Raw genomic sequence first — 24,582 nt, 5'->3', positions numbered from 1 at the left:
GAGTTGGGTGCTGTGTGTGTGTTTGAGGGGTGCAGGTAGCAAATGTTTTTTGATTTTTAATACTACTATACATTAAATAAAATCTATATGTCCCCCCACCCTTCTTCTTACCTTTGGTGAAAGAGGCTGGGACACAGCCAGCCCTGGTGGTCCAGTTGTGAATTCTGTACAGCCTGCAGTTTGTCTGGCTGCAGGCTGTCTTCTGTCCTTCTGCGCGCAGAATGCTGTGTGGAGAATCAAAGGATCTCCCCTGTTGGCCGGGCATGCTGGGCAGCGCTAGGGCCCCCATGCCTGTGGGGCCTGCGTCCAACTGCCCAGCATGCCCATGCGGAAGGACGGCCCAAACAGACACACACACTCACATCCAGACACAGACACACACACTCACTGACAGACACACACTTATTGACAGACCCACTTACTTTCATACACACACACTCACTTCCAGACACACACGCACACACTTCCAGACACACACACTTACTGACGGACAGACACACACACACACATACACTTACTGACAGACACACACTCACTTCCAGACACACAAACACTCATTGACAGATACACACACACACTTACTGACAGATACACACACACTTACTGACAGACACACACTCACACTTCCAGACACACACACACACACACTCACTGACAGATACACACACACTTACTGACAGACACACACTCACACTTCCAGACACACACACACTCACTGACAGATACACACACTTACTGACAGACACACACTCACTGACAGATACACACTCACACACTTACTGACAGACATACACACACTCACTGACAGATACACACACACACTTGCTCCTCTCTCCTCCCTCGCGCAGTTTAGTGATGCGGGGCCAGAATGACTTCATATTCCGGCTGCCGGCATCACCAGAGAGGGCGCGCGAGGGAGCAGGAAGATGATCAGCTCAGGCAGTGCCCCCTCGCCGCCGCCTGCCTCAGCGAACACTGGCAGTATTCGGCGGTATATTCCTGCAGAGTAGGCACCTGCCATCTGGGACAAGCAGGTTCCTACTCTGCCTTGCTACCGGGGTGCCCTAGGTGGCCAGCTGGCCGCCTGCTGGGCTCCCTGTGACAGGCCATCGGCCTGCTCTGCACGACACCCCCCTCCTCCTGGCGCCGAGGACCGGCCCTGCAGCGTCCGTTTTCAAATTATTTAGGGCGGTCTGGGGGGGCAATTGCCTCCCTTCCCCCCACCCCAGCCCGCCCCTGCTCTTTTGAGATGTGACGCATTTGTGACCAATGCCTTTTTAGAGTTTTTGCCATGCATTCATTCTACCACAATTTCTCCTCTTTCTATTTAAGAGCACCCATACCTATTATTTATCATAATTTTTTAATAAAAAAATAATATGACTTTCTTTTGATACCCTATGTCAGGGGTAGGCAACCTTCGGCTCTACAGATGTTTTGGACTACATCTCCCATAATGCTTTTACAGCCATATTGCTGGCAAAGCATCAAGGGAGATGTAGTCCACAACATCTGTAGAGCCGAAGGTTGCCTACCCCTGCCCTATGTGTATACATAACATATATTAAATATAAATATAATATAAAAAAAGGAAAAAAACTTTTTTTTTCGGTTTTAGATTTAATAATCTCTAAAGAAAATTAACTTAAAATAAATTAACTAATTAGTGCACATTGTTAAAGCGTCTATGCATGCCTTACTGACTCTATAATGCCCTGACGGTGCCCCCAAACATAGAATAGTGAACTAGCAATGATCTCCACTAGGGCTTATTTTCGGGGTAGGGCTTATATTACGAACATCCCCTAAAAATAAGCTAGGGCTTATTTTCGGGGGAAAACGTAATAGAATGCTGAATTCACAGGCTGCAGTAGAGAAATAGGTTAAAGAAAGTTATGATGCTTTTAAGTAAATTAAGTTGTTATGGTGTCTTAGGGTGACTGAGCTGTCCCTTTAACAGATTAATCACAAATTTAAATAATTCCTCTCCTGTTCCATATGAATGTACTGTCCTTTTCCCAATTGTACATCGCTGTGGAATATGTTGGTGCTTTATAAGTGCCAGTAATAAACAGGGCTGTACAATTGGGAAAAGTACAATACTTCTATATGGAACAGGAGAGGAATTATTTAACTCTGTGATTAATCAGTTAAAGGGACAGCTTAGTCACCCTAAGACACCATGCTTCAGACCTGAGGAACAGAGGAAAACTCCTGAAAGCTTGTCTTTGAAATATTATGTTGGCCCAATAAAAAAAAGGTAACATTGCATACTGCAATACTCTGGTATTTTGGCATCTTGTTTACTGGACTAATATGGCTAATCCAATCTACAATAAAAAAATAAAAAAAATTGCTGTAGGCCTGTCCTGCAGGATGCATATTTACTAAAACATCTCAAATGAAAGGGGCGGTATAATTACCAGGGAAGTGACAATGTAATCCTGGAGAGAAGGAGCACATGACTCTGACTCAGCTCCTGGGAGGACAGAGCCCATTCTTACAGATCTGACATAATATACACAGTCATTCTCCTTTCTTCACATCCCCAACCCCACCCTCCATGCTGCCACATGACCCATAGCTCATCCTGCTCATCACCAACAAACACACAATACACACTAATAAATAAATAATAAGGACCATGTATATAGTTAATTGCAAGTATCCATCAGGAATAATTGTAGTGTAGAGACCAGGAATGGTCATTCTGTGTCACTCTGGGTAAACTAATAATAGCTGATCCTGCTACAATGTTACTGCTTGTTCATTTAACAATGTTTACATGGGAATGTGTGAGGAGGGCTTTCCTCCTGCTATAGCCCTGCCTTCCTTACTGGGCATGTGCAAAGCCAGGGAGTGCCACACAACTTCCATTCTCTGCCTGGGCTTAGGGATGTAGGGACAAGCTCTCTCCTCAGTCATTTTATTTACTCTGCTTGGTGTTACATTGTTTTTAAGAGGCCGGCGAGGATTCCGAGTGGAACGTTAGGAGAGAGCCTGACTCCCAATCCCCGCCTGTAATAGTATTCAGTGAGCTTTTTAATGGGAAGTTTGCCTGACAGGCATCGGTGAAGACAGCTATATTACCCATCATGCTCAGCAGCCCAAACTGCTCTCTGGACCCTTTGGAGATCTGATGCTGCTGTTTCTTTGGCAAGAGGAGAGAGAAGCTGGGATAGGGTGAGATCCAGGGATTGCTTTATACAGGATACTGTATCAGACCTTCCCATAAATCCATCATCTCAGGCAGTGCTGCTACTGGAAGCCTTACATAGCAGCAACACCAGGAAAAATGCCTCTCTTTACCACCAACCCTTTTGATCCTGATGTAGGTAAGTTACCCCCACCCAATCAGCACCTCCCACACACCAGCCTTTTGTCTGAAACATCCAGGGTAGAAACTCTCTATGCCCCCCTTTCTTCTATTGGCATGTGCCAGGCTTATCATAGCACACACACACAGTATTTATTGCATGCTTGCTGTGACTGTGTAACACAATGAACATATGGTAATTGCTGATGAGGATTTGCAATGGTCCTGACCAAGGTTTTGACACACTTCAAAAACTGTGGTCTACTTTTCCCTTGATGGTCATACAGATTATTAATGGAAGAGAAGCGCGGAACAGCTGTAGAGTGAAAAGTCACTATCCAGGTTTGTCATGCACCTTCAGCACTCCAGATGTTGTGGACTACATTTCCCATCATGCTCTTACAGCTGTCATGCTGGCAAAGCATCAGGGAAGATGTAGTAAACAGCATCTCGAGTGGTGGTCTGTCCCTCCACTAACATGTGAATTGCCTGTAATTCAAAAGTGCACTCTAAACTGTCGGACAAAATAGTGGGACTGAAAACACAGCTGTCTTGGAGACTGTTGTTAATGTTACTATTTTCACCTAAAATTTTAAATTCACTTTGAATTCCTTACATTTTACACGGTACAAGGTTATTCAACTCTGAATTTCAGTAACTTAAAGGGATACTATAGGAACCAAAACAACTTTAGCTTAATGGAGCAGTTGTGGTGTATAAACAGGCAGCCCCTGTTTACTCACGTCGTTCCAGCGCCGGGAGCCTTGTGAAGCCGCGCCCCCTATTTCGTCAAAATGACGAAATAGGCGGGCGCGAGCAGGGAGCAATCAGACGCTTCCATTTGGAATTCGCCGCACATGCGCACAGACTTCAGAGGGCGGCATTCATGCCGCCCTCTGAAGTCCTCAGCGCACTACCGTGCATGCGCGTGGGGTGAGCGGCCGCGAGCTGAGCTGACTGACAGCGCAGCTCGCGGTCTTTGCCCGCCCCCCTCCTCTGCTGACAGGCTGGAGAGAGAAGTCGCGCACACAGTGCCTTCTCTCTCCTGCACACGTCAGACGTATTTTCAAACGGCTGACGTGTACAGGGCCTTTTTAGGGCCCTACATGATAGGAAGTGCCTCTAGTGGCCGTCTGAGTGACGGCCACTGGAGGTATTCCTATCAATCAATGTAAACACTGTATTTTCTCTGAAAATACAGTGTTTACATTAGATTGCCTACAGGGCGCTATAGATCTCACCTGAACAAATACATTAAGCTGTAGTTGTTCAGGTGACTATAGTGTCCCTTTAAAGGGACTCTCCAGTGCCAGGAAAACAAACCGTTTTCCTGGCACTGCAGGTCCCCTCTCCCTCCCACCCCCATCCCATGTTGCTGAAGGGGTTAAAACCCCTTCAGTGACTTACCTGTATCCGGCGCTGGGTCAGGGTCCGCCCACGGTCCTTCCCCGGCATCATCATCCGGCGGGGGAGACCTATTGAGCATGCACGGCCGGCGGCTAGGGAGACCTAATGCGCATGTGCGGCAATGCCGCGTACGCGCATTAGACCTCCCCATAGGAAAGTATTGAATAATGCTTTCCTATGGGGATTTCAGCGACGCTGGAGGTCCTCACATAGCGTGAGGACGTCCAGCGACGCTATAACACGGAAGTGTCTTCTAGTGGACAACCACTAGAGGAGGACTTAATCCTTCAAGGTAAATAATTGCAGTTTATGAAAACTGCAATAATTACACTTGCAGTGTTAAGGGTAGTGAGAGTTGGCACCCAGACCACTCCAATGGGCAGAAGTGTTCTGGGTGCCTTGAGTGTTCCTTTAATTCTCTGCCATTTAAGAGGTAAATAACTTTGTTTATACAGCACTAGTCACATCTCTCTGCATGTGAGTCTCAGAACCTCCCTACACATTTCCTGTTTAAAAGAGACCTAATGCTTAAACTTACTTTTTTGCAGAGTCTGTTTAATTCATAATATCTTATTCTGCTCTGTTAATAGCCTGCAGGAGCCTCCTGTATGTGATTAAAGTTCAATTTATAGAGCAGAAGATAAAAACTTCTACAGTAAGTTATGCTCTGATGGAAAAAAAATATTTTTTTTTCCCATGCAGGCTGTGTCAGCACAACCAAGGAGTGTGTGACTATTGTTGCAAGGACAGAAACCAAAGTGATTTAGTTCCTAAATGACTGAGAATTGAGCAGTGAGACCGCAGAGACATGATCTATACTCCAAAACTGCTTCATTAAAGGGACACTAGAGTCACCAGAACAACTACAACCTAATGTAATTGTTCTGATGTGTATACTATGTCCCTGCATGCATTTTACTGTAAACACTGAATTTTCAGAGAAAAGGCAGTGTTCAGGTTAGTGCCTAGAGAAGGGGTGCCCAAAAGGTAGATCCCCAGATGTTGTAGAACTACAACTCCCATGATGCTTTGCATGCCTTTTAGAATTGCAAAACATCATGGAAGCTATAGTTGCGGACACCTCCAGTGGCAGTCACTCATACGGCCCCTAGAAGTGCTTCCTGGGTCAGTGTTGCACAGTGTGTGGCACTGAACTTTCCCCTTAGAGATGCATTGTCAATGTATCTCTATGAGGAGATGCTGATTGGCGCAGCGTGGCATTTTGCCACGCATGCACGATAGCCTCCCAATGCTTTCCAATGGGAAAGCATTGGTTTGGCTGAGATCGTCAAGTGTGATGATCTTTTCCTAGGGGGCAGAGCATGGGTGGGGCCTGCCGTGCCCAGAACCCCATGGCACTGAAAAAAGGTGAGTAACTCATCTTTTTAACCAGAGGTAAGGCGGGGCCAGGGTCTAAATTGGGATTTAGACTTTTAGAGGCAGAAATACACATTAGTGTTCCATTATGCTAACATTGTTTTGATGCCTATAGCATCCCTTTAAATCTGGCAAAACTAAGGCTAAAATAGCCTGAATTTTTCCGTCCTGATTTAATTTGCTAAAATCTGATATATTGTGAATGAATTTGTGGGGTTAGATTGTAATTTTCAAAGTAGGTAAGGTCCTGAAGATGGCTTTATTTTCATTGCCTGCACTGAGAAGAGGGTTGAAGGACATGCTGCCAGGCTTGTTCACTAAAATGAGAATTGTCAGGATTTCTAAGTTAATTTCAAATTTAAGGCCGAAGTACATGCTCTGTAAGAAATATTCTCCAGGTCAGCTATGCTGTGACCTTAGATTTGAAATTCACTTTGAGTCCCTGAAAAAAATAACTTCAGTGAATAACCCAGACAGTTTTTTCCCAAGCTCCTTATCACTTCTTCATGCTAAAAAACAAAACATGAAATGTACTCCCCATGTTAGTAGGATATTTTGGACGTAGACCCCGTGCTCACTGTGCCTAGAGGGGTATTGGTATTGGCAATGGCTACACCTCACTGATGATGCCCAAAGAAGGCAGAAACGATAGTCTGCGGTATTAGTATCTCTCTTGCAGAGGGAACTTGCTGGCATTTTGGTTCTGAACTGCCCTTCCAGGGGGAACCAGTCTGGAATGCTTCAGATATGTTCTCTCTGTGATGGCACCAGTGAGCAAAAATTCTTTTGAAACCTGAGCTGGGTTTTTACCAAAGGGGAAGCTACTGAGTTTGTCTAAGCTTTTGTCTGTTCTCATATTCTTTGTTTTTACTATCACACAGTATGTAGCATTTTATGCCACAGAAGGGAAATTTGGGTAAATATCCGCATGAAGATATTTGTCCAGGAAATAATGCTGGATATAGAACAATGAATAAGGGGATTCTCGTCTCCATGTTTAACCCTATCATTGTCCATGAAGGGTATAGCTCACTGCTGTGTTCACAATCCTTCCAATTTATCTGTAGCACCCTGGTAAAAGTGGGGTGTCCAATTTAGAAGGTGAGCGATAGATAGATATCTATGGATAGGAAATTTATATGATGGGCTATTTAATGAATTATATTCAGAAATTCATTGTAGACAACGTCATTAGTACGAATCAGCACAGCTTTATAAAAAAAGCCAATCATGTAAAATGAACTTAATTCCGTTCTGTGAAGAGATCAATAGAAGTTTTTTTTTTTTTTTTTTTGTTTGTTTGTTTTTTGCAGTTGTCGATTTAATGCAAAAATCCATGTAGATTTTTGCAGTTGAAGTGATCTATTTGGATTTTGTGAAGGCATTTGGTACAATTCCTCATAAAATTTTACTGTTTACTGTTTAAATTAAAAGTAAATAAGTGCAGGTCACCTCCTCATTGGGAGCTGGAGCTCTCTGCACTGAGCTAGCTCAGCAGTGCAGGGCTTAGCTAATTGGCTGAGAATGGTCAGCTGATTCTCTCCGGCACTGAGCTGGCCCTGCACGGCATGGAAGCTCTATGCTTGAGATTGTGGTGCTCAGTGGAAGAAGTGACTTGCGCCTGGCAGATGCTAGGGAAGTTGTCAGATCATTAGCAAACGGTTTAACTACTTCCAATAGGGTAGAGGAGTCAGGACACTCCAGACACTATAACCACTGCCCCAATACATTTAACAAAAACCAAAGAAAAGCATTACCTGCGCACTAGCCCAAATCCCTATGCCATGTTTATCATGGCCATGTGTAGCTCAGCCAATAGAAGTACTTTTCATTTAGGAAAAAAAAACTAAGATCCTTGTAGAGTAAAATAATTACAAATTGAGAAAGCCATATACACTAAATGTTTTATTTTTACACAGCGTGTTTTTTTTTTTTTTTTTACACGGAATTTCAATGACTATAACCTTATTTCGTCATTGGGTGTCTGCGGCACTCCTTGGACTTTAATAGCCTATGCAATAACAATAAAGTCCAGTGTTTGCAGCTAATACTGCTAATCCTTTTACAAGTTGTCACTCTTGGGAAATATTTCTTGCAGTGACTAATCCATTGTTTGAATCAGGTACATACTGTGTGGAGCTTAAACCCTCCTCCAGAAAAAATTAGCCATTTATTATTGGGTTTGGCTAAATTGTTGTATTCTTTTACATTGATATGACACTCTTATCTAATCTTTTTAAATTGATTTTCAATAATATTGCCTGCAAGGAAATCTATGTAATTAGATTTAGGCCGTTCCATCACACATACAGACATATTTTTGTTTTGTTTTGGTTCAGAAGTTGAACAATCACCTCCACCCTTAACTGAACTGGTAAACTAATATATTATAGTAGATCTAATAAGATAGTCCGTAGAAAGGTCCTGGGTGTAGTGATATAAATCAGTTTAGCTCTTTCTCACTAGTCATTGATAGGTGCCCACGAAGGCACAGATTAGTGTCGTTGTTACCTTTACCATAACAAGTATATCTCAGTGCTGACCGTCTATCCAGTTAACTCTATCTATTACTTAGAGACAGGTGACCTTGAAGGCACAGATCAGGAAACCTACGGAGATTGTGCGTTATCCATGGCTATGTTCCTAGATGTGGCAGACAATTTTTATTCTATACTCCTAGATTGAGATATTGCTACAGACTTGTATGCATTTCAGTCTTTATTCGCGTTTTCAGAGCATGGTATTGCGTCTGGTCTTTGCTTTGGGGCATTAACCCTGTTAGCTGTTCCTACTTATCAGCAATGAGCATATTATGCTATCTTGCTAATATAGCACGTAGCACTAGTTTTGTATACCCTCATTTAGGATCTTCTTTGTTTTGCCAACATTGTGTTTATTATAATTTATTTGAGGATCTTAATAGATTTCGCTACTCTTATTTATATATATATTACGATCTAGTAATCTAGCTAGTCAATTGCAACTGTGTTACTTGCACTGTGCAGCTACTGCTTCGGGGGAGTATCTGCTTAACCTCCTACTGGGTTTCTGCCCTTATTTTGTCCATTAATTTATTTGTTAAATTTCACTCCCCTCCTTTTTGTATATATTCCTCACTTAGCGTATTTAGATCTGGTCACATATTTTGCCCAAATTAACTATAATGGTGGCGGAAGTGACTAGTGATTAAGCATTTGTGCGTGTGTGTTTTTTAGTTTAATTAATAAAGGATTTTATTGACCCTTTCTAGGATCGCACTGGGACAGTTTACTCTTCTTCATTTATTTAAAAATGGTTAATACCCCTTTATTTACTCGATTGATTTCAGCAACGATCTTCCTTGGTACTGGGTCAGTGCTCCACCTCCTCCTCCGACATCATTTGACGGAGGGACCTAATGCACATGTGCGGTGAGCGCCCTCAAGCACATTAGGCCTTCCCCATAGGAAAGCATTGCATTTAAATTAAAGGGACACTATATTCATCAAAACAACTTTGGCTTAATGTTGTAAAGCCGTTTTGGTGTATAGAACATGCCCCTCCAATCTCACTGCTCAATTATCTGCTATGTAGGAGTTAAATCACTTTGTTTATGAACCATAGTCACACCTCGCTGCATGTGACTTGCACAGCCTTCCTAAACACTTCCTGTAAAAAGTCATCTAAAGTTTATCCTTTCTTTATTGCAAGTTCTGTTTAATGTAGATTTTTTTTTTTATCCCCTGCTCTGTTAATAGTTTGCTAGAGCCTGCAAGAGCCTCCTGTATGTGATTAAAGTTCAATTTACAGAGCAAGAGATAACATTGTTTAAGGTAAATTACATCTGATTGAAAGTGAAACCAGTTTTTTTTTTTTTCAATCATGTGCCAATCATAGCCAGGGGAGGTGTGGCAAGATCTGCATAAACAGAAACAAAGGGATTTAACTCCTAAATGGCAGTGAATTGAGCAGTAAAACTTGAGAGGCATGATCTATACACTAAAACTGTTCCTTTAAACACAATGTGCAATAAGAGAGGTTTCATAATTGCATAATTCTTCAGGAAGTGTGTAGGGAGGCTGTGTTGATTCACAACCGGGGGAGGTGGGTCTAGGGCTGCAGAGATAGAAACAAAAGGGATTTCAACTCTTGATGACTGAGAGTTAAACAGTGAAACTGCAGAGACATGATTTATACACCAAAATCTCTCTTAAACTAAAGTTGTTTTGGTGCTTCATGTATCTTTTTTTTTTTTTTGTATAATTCTTTATTTTTGTTGTACATAAGATAATTTATAAGCTTGCATGTCCACGACAGCTCAAACATTATAGTAGCAAGCATCATATTACATTGACATATCGTTTAGAGTAACTGCACATTTGTATGAATATAAGATCAGGCTAATCAGTCATGTCTAACTCCGAGAAAAGAGCAGGTCGCAATACAAGCTAGCACAGTGTATTTAACTAGATATACTTATAATAGTTTGATAGCCTGTGTAACTAGTCAGACATGGAGATGTGACAAAGTGTTATGTTAGGTAAACGTGCTAGTAAACGGGGTTAAGAAACTTTCAGATAGCCGTAATACACCTCCAAGGCCCCCCGCCACTTAATTGGATTACAAGACCCGCATTGGGATCATGTCCTCTTGTTCTCAGTAGTATTGCAATCACAGAAATGGCATTCTGCTGCTCCACCACCAATAAAGATTACACGGTTACACAATTCCTAGTTGTGAGACAGCCGGAGCAAAGCGCATGCATGTGCTTTATATTTAAATACTTTTACCCATAGGCTGAAGACCATCGTAAAAACTAAATGTAGCTAGTAATAAATGCTTTTATTAATCTTTAGATCTTCTCTGATACACTAGTTGAATATACATATATGGTATATCAATCAAATGATAGCAAGGTAGATGTGTCATGATTAGTACACTTTTTAGAGTTCCAAAAAGTAGCTACATAGGACTGGAAGCAATAGACATATGTAGCATATTGAAGCTGTAAGCAACCCGCTGCTTCAAGCATAGATATATTTCTTCCTTTGTGTCATAATTCTTTTGCTTTGAATAGTGATTACAGGCAGTTAGACCGTAAATTCTCTGTATTTATAGATTTGATGGAAAAGCTGGCTAGGGACGACTCTCGAAAGAGCATAATTTGTTCTTTCCCCTTTGAAATATATTATTCTCTTCATGGCGCTAGATGCAATTAACTCCCAATTAACTTTGTGAAGAACCATCTTTACTGTATTAAGAAATTGGAAAATTGCCTAATTAAATTTAAGGAATATTTACTGAAAGTTCAACAGCATCTGCAAAATGAAAAGGGGTGTAATTGGGGAAGGAGATCCAATATTGAATATTGTTAGTAATAAACATTGTTTCATGTTTTAATAAAACTGGCTGCGATGATTTCTGCGTAGTAACTTGTACATCCTATATTTGGTTATTACTAGACTTGTGCAAAAATCCTGTTTAGTTGGCTGAACGAATCAAGTGCTTGTTAATTGCTGGATGAACACATTTTATTTTCTGGACGAATCAATCGTCTGGCAATTTAACGGGCATTAAATTAATTCATCACAGCTGACCAGAATGTGTGCAAAAGTCTAGTTCATACCTGTCAAGTGTCCTTTTCTTAGGACAGTGCTATTATAAAACCGCTGTTTAACTTGGGAAAGCATGGGGAGGTTAAAAACACCCTCTGCTCCAATCAGCATCTCCTCATAGAGATGCAATTAATCAGTGCATCTCTATGAGGAAAGTTCAGCACCTCCATGTAGAGCGGGGAGACGTTGAATGTCAGGGCTGCACACTCTGCAACACTAACCCAGGAAGCACATCTAGTGGCCTTCTGTGTGACTGCCATTAGAGGTGTTCCTAGGCAGTAATGTAAACACTGCCATTTCTCTGTAGTTCTGGTGAGTATAATGTCCCCTTAACCGCAGCTCCCAACATTTCAAACAGAAATTTTTGTTGACTTACTAATAGCAATAATGCAACTAATATGTAATCTAGAACAAGAACAATGTATCTTCTTTACACAGACTGATTTCTAAAGACCTCTATTGTAGTATAAACACACATTACAGGGAGTATTATTATGGTGGAGTTCTGTTATATTCTCGGACACACCAACAATATGGAGTTCTTGGAAAATAGAGACATTAGGACAGAAAAACGGGACAGAGGGATTTGGGCCCAAAATAGGGACTGTCCTTCCTAAATGGGGACAGTTGGGAGGTATGCCTTAATTAGCAGAAATACAGACAGGCCTGCCCTTGGCCCTTTTTAAATAATTGTGTCAGGGAGAGTGGCACTGGTAGATAATATAACCCAGTGAGGGTGAAATGGGGAAAGTGGAAGAGTTACCAATGCCCGTTAGTCACACCGGTTTCCATGGTGATTGCCCATATTTTAGTTTTACTTCAAAACACTTTTTAGATAACTCCCAGGGATTCTTAGGCAAGTTCCCTTTCTGACACATTGCACTCTCTCCTGCTCTGTATTCCTGTTTCTTTACGTTGACGTTCTGGAGATGAATTGTTTAGTATCAAACTATTTTTTAAAAGAGATTTGCTAAATAAAAGTAAGAGCCAAAACATCAAAGTACGTCATATTACAAGACACAGAAAGAGGTAGGATAACATAGTCAATCCTTTATCCCCTTAAGGACCAAACTTCTGGAATAAAAGGGAATCATGACATGTCACATGTCGTGTCCTTAAGGGGTTAAAGGATATCAATTAAAACGATTCATTACCAAACAATACTTCATTCAAAATTTGGGAACAATGGCTTTGATTTAATATTTTTGGATACGTGTTTTTTTTTTGGGGGGGGGGGGGGGTTTAATTATTGTACTCTGCTAGAAAAACATCTCAAGTCATTTATCTGCAGAAGCCACCATTAAAGTCGGAGGGAATTTCTGTGGATCTTTCTAACAGATTGGGTAAACTTTGCAAATATTGACAAAGTATTAAATTGTAAACTAAGCTTTGGGGCATGTGAGGCACATATTGCATGTCTAATTCTGTTCCTTTTCCAAATTCCTTTCCCTCTACTACCTACTTTCACCAGAATCACAATCAGATGACACTTTGATGAGAAAATAATTGCAATGCATATTCTGCTTTCTGTGATATACATATCAAAGTTAACTAGTACAAATGTATTTGTAAACCCTTCACTATTAACAGTTCACTGAAATTTAAAGTGTGTAACTAAATTTTCCTCATAGACATGCATTGATTCAATGCATCTCTATGAGGAGGCCCTGATTGACCAAAATGGCATTTGGCCCCGCCCCGTGCCGATTTTAGCCAATCCAATGCTTTCCCTAGTGTGGCCCTATGGGAAAGCATTGGATTTGCTAAAAATCAGCCATTTTGATGATGTCACAAAGGGGGTGGAGCCAGCACGGCTGACCTGCGCGGTGCTGGAAATAACGCGAGTTTTAAACTTTTATAGGGAGACTAGGAGGGGGTGGGGGGTGGAGGGGGGCAAGCCACCTAAATGGTGGGTTTAACATTATAGGGTCAGGAATACATGTTTGTGTTCCTGACCCTATAGTGATCCTTTAATTAACACTGGCTTCTGTTTTAATTTCAGTCCATATGACATCTATGTGACTGTGAAAACATGTGATGATCCTCAATAGGTTGAGGAAGAATTCGGGCACTAACATATAGAACATTTTCAACAAAGTCTTGCGTACGACAAAACCAATTGTTTGTCAGTTTTCTTTATATGAGGTTCCATTTTTAACTCCTATGCCATTTTTATTATAGAGAAGGCAACAAGTGAACTGAACACGGCTGAGGACTGGGGGCTTATATTGGATCTTTGTGATAAAGTTGGACACTCACGCTCAGGGTAAGCTGAAATAATCTGGTACTTTTCTTTAAATATTTTTTAATGGTTACTACTATTCCATTGATAGAGGGGGGAAAAACCTGAAAACTTGGACACCGAAACAAATGCTCCTTTTAAGGAGTCTGCTGTTGTGGCTATATTGCCAGGAGACCCTTGGCACCATCCTCTCGGTTAGAGATGTTGTGTGAACAGTATGACTTGTCACCTGGACACCCGCACAGATTCAGATTTTCTAATGTGGCTAAAGAGGAAGTTCTCATTTCATATTCGCTTTGTCAATTTTGTGCAGTTTTTTCAAATCATTCCTTGGCTGGGAGTTCTACTTGTAAAAAATCAACTTCTCTAAAGCAGAACTACCTTTAGCCACATCATAAAGGCCAAAAACAGGTTCAAGTACCCAAGTAAGTGTGAAACGGTTCACAAATGCTTTGTCACCAAGTTACTGCTGCCACCATAACTACTACAGCAAGCAGCAGTGGTTATGGTGGTTAGAGTGCTTATTTTACGCCTTTACGTTCTTCATCTCAATTCCTGGGGTGTGAAAGCCTCATCTATGTGGTTGTGCTATGTGTCTATATAGGGCATTGTGCAGCAGGATAGACACCGATGGGTCAAATATAGGGGGTTGTGGGCAACAAAATTAGTGCAAAACCAGAATATTTGGTCTTGCTCTGGTTCTAAAACATGGGTTTGGGTCTTAAGTGCAAAAATGGAAATATTGACAGGCACCAAGATCTTCTTGGAACTTGTCAGGCTGGAAGTGGGTTGAGTTGGTTACAGATTAGAAAGATCTATGGCGGCAATCAAAGACAAGGCACCACTCACATTCGAGAACTCAAGCCTCTCGTTTTACCAGGATCTTACAAGAGCCACCCTCCAGATTCGTAAAAGCTATGGGCCGGTATAAACCCAGCTGAGAAACGCAGGACTGGCATACCGCTGGGGAGCGAATGGCTCCATAGTAGTGACTCAAAACTGGACTGCACATACGCTACTAAATATGGGAGAAGCACAGACTTTCCTGGGCACACTAGGCTTGATACACCCAGCCACACCTTCAACCTCCAAGCAGCCGGCGACCACATGGGATCCCGCCAACATCACACCATTCACCCCGAGAGAGATGAACCCACATCCAGAAACACCGTGACTGCAGGGTGCAAACCCCCTGAAGACCTACCTTTCAAACCAATTCTAACCCAGTTTGTGATGATAGTAGAGTTAATTCTGTAGATTGTATTATAACCTTTTGCTCACATATGGCTACACCACACAATGCCCACACAGGCCTGAACCCGGCTCAAGCAAGGGCAGAGTAGGCTGACGAGCACAACAGCGCATACCAATGGTGTAACACCCTCCCCCCCCCCCCCGCCGCCCCCAAGGTAAGGGGCATACAGCACGGTAGCACATCCCTTTACTTCACCCCCACATTATTTGGGGTGCGCAGACATAAGTTCCCCACGATCCTCTACCACCTCTACAACCTGAAACCAGCATGTCACCTCACACTTGACATATGACAAGACACCTGTACCCAGCAACCCCAAGCATAAGCACGCACCATCACAGGTCATAGGTCATAGGCAACACACACAGGGACCACAATCAGAACCAAACACAAGCAGAAGCTCCCCAAAAAGTGGAAGCACGTAACATAGAAAATTGATGCTGTCAAAAATGTTTAACCCACAAGTTCTCAGAGTAATGTTATGCTCACTTTATATAGAAAAGACAGGGAAGGCAAGAAAGGGGGAGGGGTGGCCCTGTATGTGAAGGATAGTATAAAATCTAGCCTAATAAAGGTTAGTGAGACGAACATAGAGTCCATTTGGGTTACGTTAGAATTTGGTAATCACACAGTAGTTCGTGTAGGTGTGATTTATAGGCCCCCAGGACAAATTGAAGAGTTAGATAATGTACTAGTTGAAGAAATAGCTAAAATGACAATGAAGGGGGAAGTTATCATCATGGGTGACTTTAATCTTCCTGATGTGAATTGGAAAACAAAAATAGTTACTTGTGCCAGAAGCACACACATTCTAAACTCCCTACTGGGATTGTCTCTAAAACAAGTCGTTGAGGAGCCAACTCGTAAAGAGGCCATACTAGATTTAGTGTTAACAAATGGAGATTTGGTATCAGATATTACTGTAGGTGAAAGTTTAGGATCCAGTGATCATCAGTCAGTGTGGTTTAATATAAGAACAGTGACTGAGTCACACCACACAAAAACAAAAGTTTTAGACTTTAGAAAAACAGACTTTTCTAAAATTAGAATATGTGTAAAGGAGTCATTATCAGACTGGAGCAACTTAAATGGAGTCCAAAATAAATGGGATTATTTAAAAGCTGCACTACTGAAGGCAACAGAAAATTGCATTAGGCTTGTCAGTAAAAGCAAAAAATTCAAGAAACCACTGTGGTACTCCGCAGATGTGGCCAAAATAGTAAAAAAACAAAAAGTTAGCATTTAGTAATTATAAAAAAACCCAGAGTGAGGAAGACAGAATGACCTATAAGATTAGGCAGAAAGAGGCTAAGCAAGTTATAAGAGCTTCCAAATCACACACAGAAGAGAAAATAGCACAGTCAGTAAAAAAGGGGGACAAAGGGGCGGAGCCTAGCATCCGGACAGAGCGGTCGTGCTGCACCTCAGCTCCCGCTACAATCGACGACTTTCGGGGATAATCCCCCCCAAACATCAACACAATCGCAACTGGACGGCTCCTAACATGATGGGGACACCCGGGGGTATCACCCGATACCAAACTCCAACTCGTCATCCCTCGGAGTCCAAGCAGAACACGCAGAGGCCTACCGGAGATCGGGCAGCAGGGAGACGGCCGCTCCCCAGTCTGACTGACCCGGATAAAGACCCCTCAAAAGAGTCACCTCCTACCCCCCCCCCCTCTGGACCGATGGGGGACATCTCGGTCCAAATCAAACGACAGGATTAACGAACACGAGCAAAACATGCAAACTTACACACTGCAGCATCAGGACAGTCCAACGCATGGTGAACCCAAGATGGCGGCGGTGGGAAATCCTCACAGATCGAACCGCTTACCTGAAACTGGGGATCTCGGCGACATTCACCAGCGCATAGACGCAGCTTTTTCAAGATTTTGGCACAAACTGGAGCAAAGGCTTCAAGCAGCAATGGCAAGCAAGCCACCCCAGCCGGCAGCGAACAGACTGAACCAGTCTCACGGTGTACAGAGGAAGGCGGCACCACAAGCAGGGCCAGGCCGCAAGTTTGAAGCGAGAGACGCGGGGAAGGGGCGTCCCACTCTGGATACAGCAACCACGCACAGGATAACCGCGCAAACACGCAGCCTACCCAGGCCGGGTGCCAGGAGGGAACTACCTCCAAAGCATCGACCACCCAGCAGGAGGAATGCCCGCCGCTGGCGGCGACAGAGATCCGGCGCCAACTGCACCCATACTGGGAATGCCTCGACCTCACAGAGCCATCGAGCCAGTGGTCAGAAGATGCCACCCTCAAAATGGGCCTGGGGCCGGAGGGAGCCCGCGCCCAGTGCTGACCGCTCCAACACTTGGGACAATTCGATATGTGCCTTACCAATGCCGACTGCAGGCATAGGATGACTCTTACTAACCATCACCGCCGCACAGCGGCCTAGTCTGCTGCCATGCCACCACAGCTACGCAGTCACAGTGGACTATGTCCTTAAAAATTTCCAGCCTGACCTCCCTGAGACAGACAACCGATGTTGATGTAATGTAATGACATGTTTATTACTGATATGCTTATTACTTAGTGTTTCAACCTACACAATGCTCGCATGCTATATACCTTATTGCTGAACTAGGTTTTAACTATGCCATACATACATATACAACGGCTAGGCAACACATACTGTCATACACATTCGCATGCATAGATGGGATTAGAAGCTTGCAATATACCTGCTTGTCTTACTACACTAGGTATAACTGTACGCCCCAACAAGACGATCAACCACCTATATACACGGTACATATACCTTTAATATGTTGCTACCTACTGTTTATCGAACCTTTCACATGCCGAGCGATCTAGACACAGCGATCGACACATGCATGCAAGCAGATTTACCTGTGCATACGTATCAATGCTCAAAGCTATTGCAAACATACGATTTCCTGCTGATTGTGACTTTACCAGCATCTAGTTTAACTCATGTGCTGCTTTACACAGCTATTTGGTCAAAGCGACTTACTTCAACATACATTAAAGCAGTCCAGTATTGGAGAAAACGTAATATTACTGTCGATATAGCTGATCTAGCACTATTAAGCATTAGTTACCTTTATTACTATTCACATTTTTATTTTATCAACCAAGCTTGTATAAACCTGTTTCCATGACGTTCCAAAAACAAAAAATATGGCAGTCTTTCTTAGAGGTGTATTGTTCACCACCTGTTATCATCAACTTGTGTTACCCCACAATGCCTCCTCTTTCTATTCTGTACCCCATGACGCATATGCCATAATAAAAGAAAGATTTACAAAAAAAAAAAGGGACAAAACTTTTTTTAGATCCATAAATGAGAAAAGAAAAGTAAAACAAGGATTAGTTAGATTAAAAACAAAAGAAGGAAGGTATGTAGATGAGGATAAAGGTCTAGCTGACTGTCTCAATGAATATTTTTGTTCGGTATTTACAGCTGAAAATGAAGGAAAGGGACCTCTGTTAAAAAAAAAAAAAACTGACATTTAATGTGGATAAGTGCAAGATAATGCATCTTGGACGTAAAAACCCAAGGGCAGAGTACAGAATATTTGATAGAGTCCTAACCTCAACATCTGAGGAAAGGGATTTAGGGGTGCTTATTTCTGAGGACTTAAAGGTAGGCAGACAATGTAATAGAGCAGCAGGAAATGCTAGCAGAATGCTTGGTTGTATAGGGAGAGGTATTAGCAATAGAAAGAGGGAAGTGCTCATGCCATTGTACAGAACACTGGTGAGACCTCACTTGGAGTACTGTACACAGTACTGGAGACCATATCTTCAGAAGGATATTGATACCTTAGAGAGAGTTCAAAGAAGGGCTACTAAACTGGTTCATGGATTGCAGGATAAAACTTACCAGGAAAGGTTAAAGGATCTTAACATGTATAGCTTGGAGGAAAGACGAGACAGGGGGGATATGATAGAAACATTTAAATACATAAAGGGAATCAACACAGTAAAGGAGGAAAACTCCTATATTTAAAAGAAGAAAAACTACCACAACCAGAGGACATAGTCTTAAATTAGAGGGACAAAGATTTAAAAATAATATCAGGAAGTAGTAGGGTAGTGGATGCATGGAATAGCCTTCCAGCTGAAGTGGTAGAGGTTAACACAGTAAAGGAGTTTAAGCATGCGTGGGATAGGCATAAGGCTATCCTAACTATAAGATAATGCCAGGGACTAATGAAAGTATTTAGAAAACTGGGCAGACTAGATGGGCCGAATGGTTCTTATCTGCCGTCACATTCTATGTTTCTATGTTTCTATGTCTATGTTTCTATATATGTAACTGTACCGACTTGTTTTTCTATGCTGATTACTTGTTGAAACAAAGCATCATGAAAAATAAAGAATAAAAAAAAAAAAGAAAGATCTAAACCCATCATTCATCCCAACTCTATACAAGAATACACCAGAGTCTCTACAATCAACTTTTTTTATTTATTTTTTTGGATACTTCTTTTAAGATTGGATGCCATTGTATACCTCCCAGCACTGCCATGTACAAAACCAGAATATAGAGAGTTGAGCTTTGAGCAACTCAGTGACTGCTTATGACAGATTGTTATGTATGGATTAATGGAATCTTTTTGATAGGACTTCTTCAGGGTCGTTTTTTGATCTTTGTAGTACATCAAACTTTACATTTATAAAATAAAAAGCTGTTTTTTTTTTCGTCTTTACCAGACCTAAAGATTGTCTCCGCTCTATAATGAAAAGAGTGAACCATAAAGACCCCCATGTGGCCATGCAAGCTCTCACGGTAAGTCTTTCCCCTGGCTTTCTGTGCTCCTTTTCTGTTGTGGTGCTATATTAAGTTTAATAATTTATTTAGAACCTATCTCTCTGGTTTCCATAAATACATTAAAGGATCACTATAGTGTCAGGAAAACAAAGTGGTTTTCCTGACACTATCGTGCCCTGAGGGTGCCCCTACCCTCAGGGTCCCCCTCCCGTGGCACCTTCAGCCACTTACTTTAATCCAGCGCCCGGCTCCCTCGGCGCTGGTGACCTCTCCTCCCCGTCCAACTTCAGCTCCCCCGTCCAACGTCACTGGAGCCGAATGCGCATGCGCGGCAAGTGCCGCGCGGGTATTCAAAATGTCCATAGGAAAGCATTTCTCAATGCTTTCCAATGGACGCTCTGCGTGATGGAGGTGAAATTTGCCTCCAGCGTCGCAGATGCGCCTCTAGTGGCTGTCTGGATATTACTATCCTCATCTTCATACACAATCTGTACGGTTCTGTTTAGCTACTTTTTCGTGTCTTCGTCCAACTGGATATAAGTGTACTATATGAGTTTTTTTTGCTAACTCTCCAGCCCAATCCTCTCTTTACTATATGAGTTTGACATTTTCTCTGGATCGTCCATTGAAATTTCAAATAACATTCTGTTCAAAGTATAAGGGAGTTAGACTTTTTCTGGTAATAAGTTCATTTGTAGGGAAAAATTAACTTGTCACTTAAATAACAAGAAGAGAAAAAAATGATTGCTTATTGGACTATACAGACGTGTGTGTGTTTTTTAGTTAACTGAAGTGACATTAATATCCAAAACCACCTCAAATATATACCATCATGTGGTCCCCTCCTAAGGGGCCTCTGAAGTGTATTTTGGTGTCTGTGAGAGTGTATATGTCTCTGACATTGTATACCTGAGTGTGTTTGAGTGTCAAAAATGAATATCTGTGCGTGTTTTTCTTTCTGGCAGTTGTATTAGTATTTGAATATCTGTATACGTGTGTATGTACATTTATTTATTTATACAATATTTTACCAGGAAAGATACGTTGAGATTTCTCTCGTTTTCAAGTATGTCCTGCATATGTATGTGCATGCATGTATCAATGTATATATGGCTTCAGTGAGGGTGATATGGTATGGGCAACATCATGGCAATGTAACAACATAAAATTATCCAATACATACATATTTATTTACAACACTGTTTCCTTGCTTGTTACTTCATTACTGTTACTTAGGATACTTGTTCTTGAATTGCAAGGATGGCACTCAGAGTTCCCTCTCTGTAATTTCTTTTAAAAAGAAAAACGTGGACTGCTGCTCTGTGCCCCACAATCTCCTATTTTGCTTACAGCCCATGGATGTGAGCATAGATGGGGTGGCCCTGGCCAAATGCCCCCTCTCCTAATAATAGGAGTGAGAGAGCAGCATGCCCCCTTACACCTACCGTATCCCCTAGCTTAGCTGGAATGGGGCATTTTAATTTTAAAAGCCAAAGAGCATCGTTCCTTACATTTGTGAGCTTTGGGTTCCCTGCCACTTCTCTTATTAAACCCTTAACTGCCTGCGGCTTTTTGGGATTTAATATTTAAATGCCTCATCGCGTAGCTAGGGTACGCTGCCACATCACTCATAATGTTTAGGGTTAGGGCATTTTGCCAGGTCTCCCCATATTTTGCCCAAGCAGCAGGAAGCTATGTTTACTGACACTTCATTTTTAACTCTTCACTTGCCACGAACGGGTTAAGGGCTAAAAATAAATTATGCTTATCCGAATTGCGCTACTGGAAGAAACTTTTAAACAGATTTGTTTCATCCGCATTTCGTTAAAGATTGAAATTTTGGTTCTTCCTAACAGTTTTAACATTTCAGACAAAACACATTTTTTTTCACTGTGCACAATTCTAGGAAGAACTTTCTTTTGTGTTCAACAACTATATATATATATATATTTTCTTTTTCATGAGTAGTAAAGGTTTAGGAATTTACTATTCCAGTTACATTAAAATTCTACTTTATATTTATTACTGTTGGTCTTTTTTTCCAGTTACTTGGTGCATGTGTATCAAACTCTGGCAAAATATTTCATTTAGAAGTATGCTCCAGAGATTTTGCAAGTGAAGTTAGCAATGTTTTAAATAAGGTAAGATTTGCCGTTTTAAAGGTATGTGGAAGTTTTATAATTTCGTGTTTGTGTTGTTTTCCTCTGACATTTCCATACCCTGTCATTTTGTTAAACACATAAGCTATGTAGAGCCATTTATGGATGGAATGTATAGGTACCCATGGTTTGACCATAATATTATGGGCTACAAATTTTCTGCACACACAACATAACTGAAAAATAAATGGCAACAACTGTCTAGTAAATTGAACCATGAAATTGTGTGTGTGTGTTTTGTGTGTGCACTTGTGCACAAATAGTTTTAATTTGGGTTCAGAACAGGATTACCATATTTTTAGAAAAAGGGCCTAAAGAGGAATTCATATATACAGACATAGGCGTATGTGTTTATTAAGGAGTAATAGTAAATTTAAAGGGACACTATAGTCACCAAAACATCTTTAGCCTAATGAAGCAGTTTTGGTGTATAGATCATGTCCAGTAAGTCTTATTTCTCAATTATCTGCTATTTAGGAGTTAAATCACTTTGTTTATACAGCTCTGGGCAAACCTCCCTGCGCGTGACTTACACAGCCTTCCTAAACACTTCCTGAAAGAGTCCTCTAATGTTTACACTTCCTTTATTGAAAATTCTGTTTTATTTCCAATTTCTTATCTATGTAACATCCACCCCTTGGCTTCCTCCTAGCTCCCGTTCCCCTCTTCCTTGCTTGGCCCGGTTTGGGAACACTTTCCCCAAGTGGTGCACGGCTCCTTCATAACTCCAACACGCTGGCTTCATTTCCAGGGAGTCAGCAACTAAACAGACAGTACAAACAGTAGGCTGTCAGCATTGAGCCGCCTACTGAGAATTGATTGTCAGATGAAAGGATGGATGAGGTTTTAGTTTGTACACTTGACAGCAATTCTGTTGGCACAATGCTGAGATAAGATGTTGTGCTTTCTAATATTAAAGAATACTCATCATGGTACATACAAGATATGTTAATATATTTCACACACAAGGAAATCAATCTCAGATCTGACCTTAATTCTCAGTCTAGCATAAAAATATATAATTGCATTTTTGTAGAAAAACAATCAAACTGTGCAATTAAGGGCATTCAAGCAATAACCGTTATATGTGAGTCATGAGAATGTATACTTATTCAATGTTTACCTGTTTTTTTTAACGGGCGCACAGTTTATATATTCTCATTGTGATAAATATGATCAGAAAGATGTGATGCCTGGCTGATAGACAAGTGGAATTCAGTTGTGTTGTTTAAATGTTTACTCCAAGGACCACGGCCACATTTTTGCGATTTGAAGTGGTCATGTGCCTTGAGTCTGTATGTGCAGCGATCACATACCGAGATTAACCCCTTTTTATTGTTAACACCTTAGGGAGGGCAGGGACGCAAATCAGCACCGAAGAGGTCACTACAACCAAAACCAGTGTTTTAAGAGCAAATGTTTGTTTGTTTTTTGGTTGGAGTAACTCTTAAATTAAAACAAATGTGTGTGGGTTTTTATTTGTTTTTTGTTTATTTGTTTACACTTTGTTATATTATATTATATTTACACTTACCTCTATTGCATTTTATTTTTTTACTGTTCCTTACAGGGACACCCTAAAGTCTGTGAAAAGTTAAAAGCACTAATGGTTGAATGGGCTGACGAATTCAAGAATGACCCACAACTCAGTTTAATATCCGCAATGATAAAAAATCTGAAAGAGCAAGGTGTGACCTTCCCAGCGATTGGTTCACAGGTATAAAAAAAATAAAAACCTTGTTATAAGCAGAACGAACCACCCTGTTATGAAACAGCCATCCGTTTACATCAACAGTAGCTAACTGGCTTTTAGAAATGCCTTCCTCTTGATAAAGTGATGGCTTTTGAGTTTTTCTTTACTCCCTTCATAGCAATTCTTCAGTACTATATTGTGTGACTGTAATATGTACAAAAAAACATTAATCCCTTAAGAACCAAATGTTTAGCATTATGTCATGGTAATCTGGTTCCTAAAGACCTCATCCCAGTTTGGAATATTCTGTTTAGTTTTAAAAGCGCAAACGAGCCATTAATTCGTTAAATGAATGGGACATTCCATTTTGGAATAAAATATTGAAAAGAACAGGTTATCGCTGCATAGACCATTGTTGATCCTTAAGTGGTTAAAAGGTTCAAATAAAATTGCCGTCTTGTTGTGACGCACTTTATTCAGAATGTTCTATCTCCCACTGATTCTATCTATAGAAGAAAGGCAAGGCCTAAAGGAATTATTCGCACTGCTCTATTGTATCCTCGCCACAGGCTGGAAGGCTTTTGTTGTTCACCTGATTCTATCACGCCATCCCTATGACACGCATGGCGATCTCTCCCTCTGTGTGCATGGGTATTACAATCTGTTAAATCATATAGTTTATGTATAATTAATGTTCAAAATGAGGTACCAGTTGTGTAGCTGATGCTCTCTAATCTCTAGATTTCACTTACACTAATGAAAGCCAGGAACACGGAGAGG

The 24,582-nt window shown here is 41.4% G+C and overlaps 1 protein-coding gene across 3 annotated transcripts in view; it reads left to right on the top strand.

The window, feature by feature from the left end:
- Positions 1 to 2,892: 2,892 nt before the first annotated feature.
- Positions 2,893 to 24,582, top strand: part of STAM (signal transducing adaptor molecule) — a 45,773-nt gene continuing 24,083 nt past the window's right edge. For 2 of the 3 annotated variants that reach the window (XM_063452520.1, XM_063452519.1), the window contains exons 1-5: positions 2,893 to 3,335; positions 13,876 to 13,960; positions 19,893 to 19,968; positions 21,996 to 22,091; positions 23,680 to 23,826. In XM_063452520.1, coding sequence (XP_063308590.1) covers positions 3,296 to 3,335; positions 13,876 to 13,960; positions 19,893 to 19,968; positions 21,996 to 22,091; positions 23,680 to 23,826 — 444 coding nt within the window. In that variant the 5' untranslated portion in view covers positions 2,893 to 3,295. The remainder of the gene's footprint in view (positions 3,336 to 13,875; positions 13,961 to 19,892; positions 19,969 to 21,995; positions 22,092 to 23,679; positions 23,827 to 24,582) is intronic. The other variant, XM_063452518.1, reaches the window with a different exon arrangement.

Source organism: Pelobates fuscus, chromosome 4 (assembly GCF_036172605.1).
Source record: "Pelobates fuscus isolate aPelFus1 chromosome 4, aPelFus1.pri, whole genome shotgun sequence".
Lineage (NCBI taxonomy): Eukaryota > Metazoa > Chordata > Amphibia > Anura > Pelobatidae > Pelobates > Pelobates fuscus.
The sequence above is the reverse complement of the archived record's forward strand: the minus strand, read 5'-3'. Positions and strand labels throughout refer to the sequence as shown.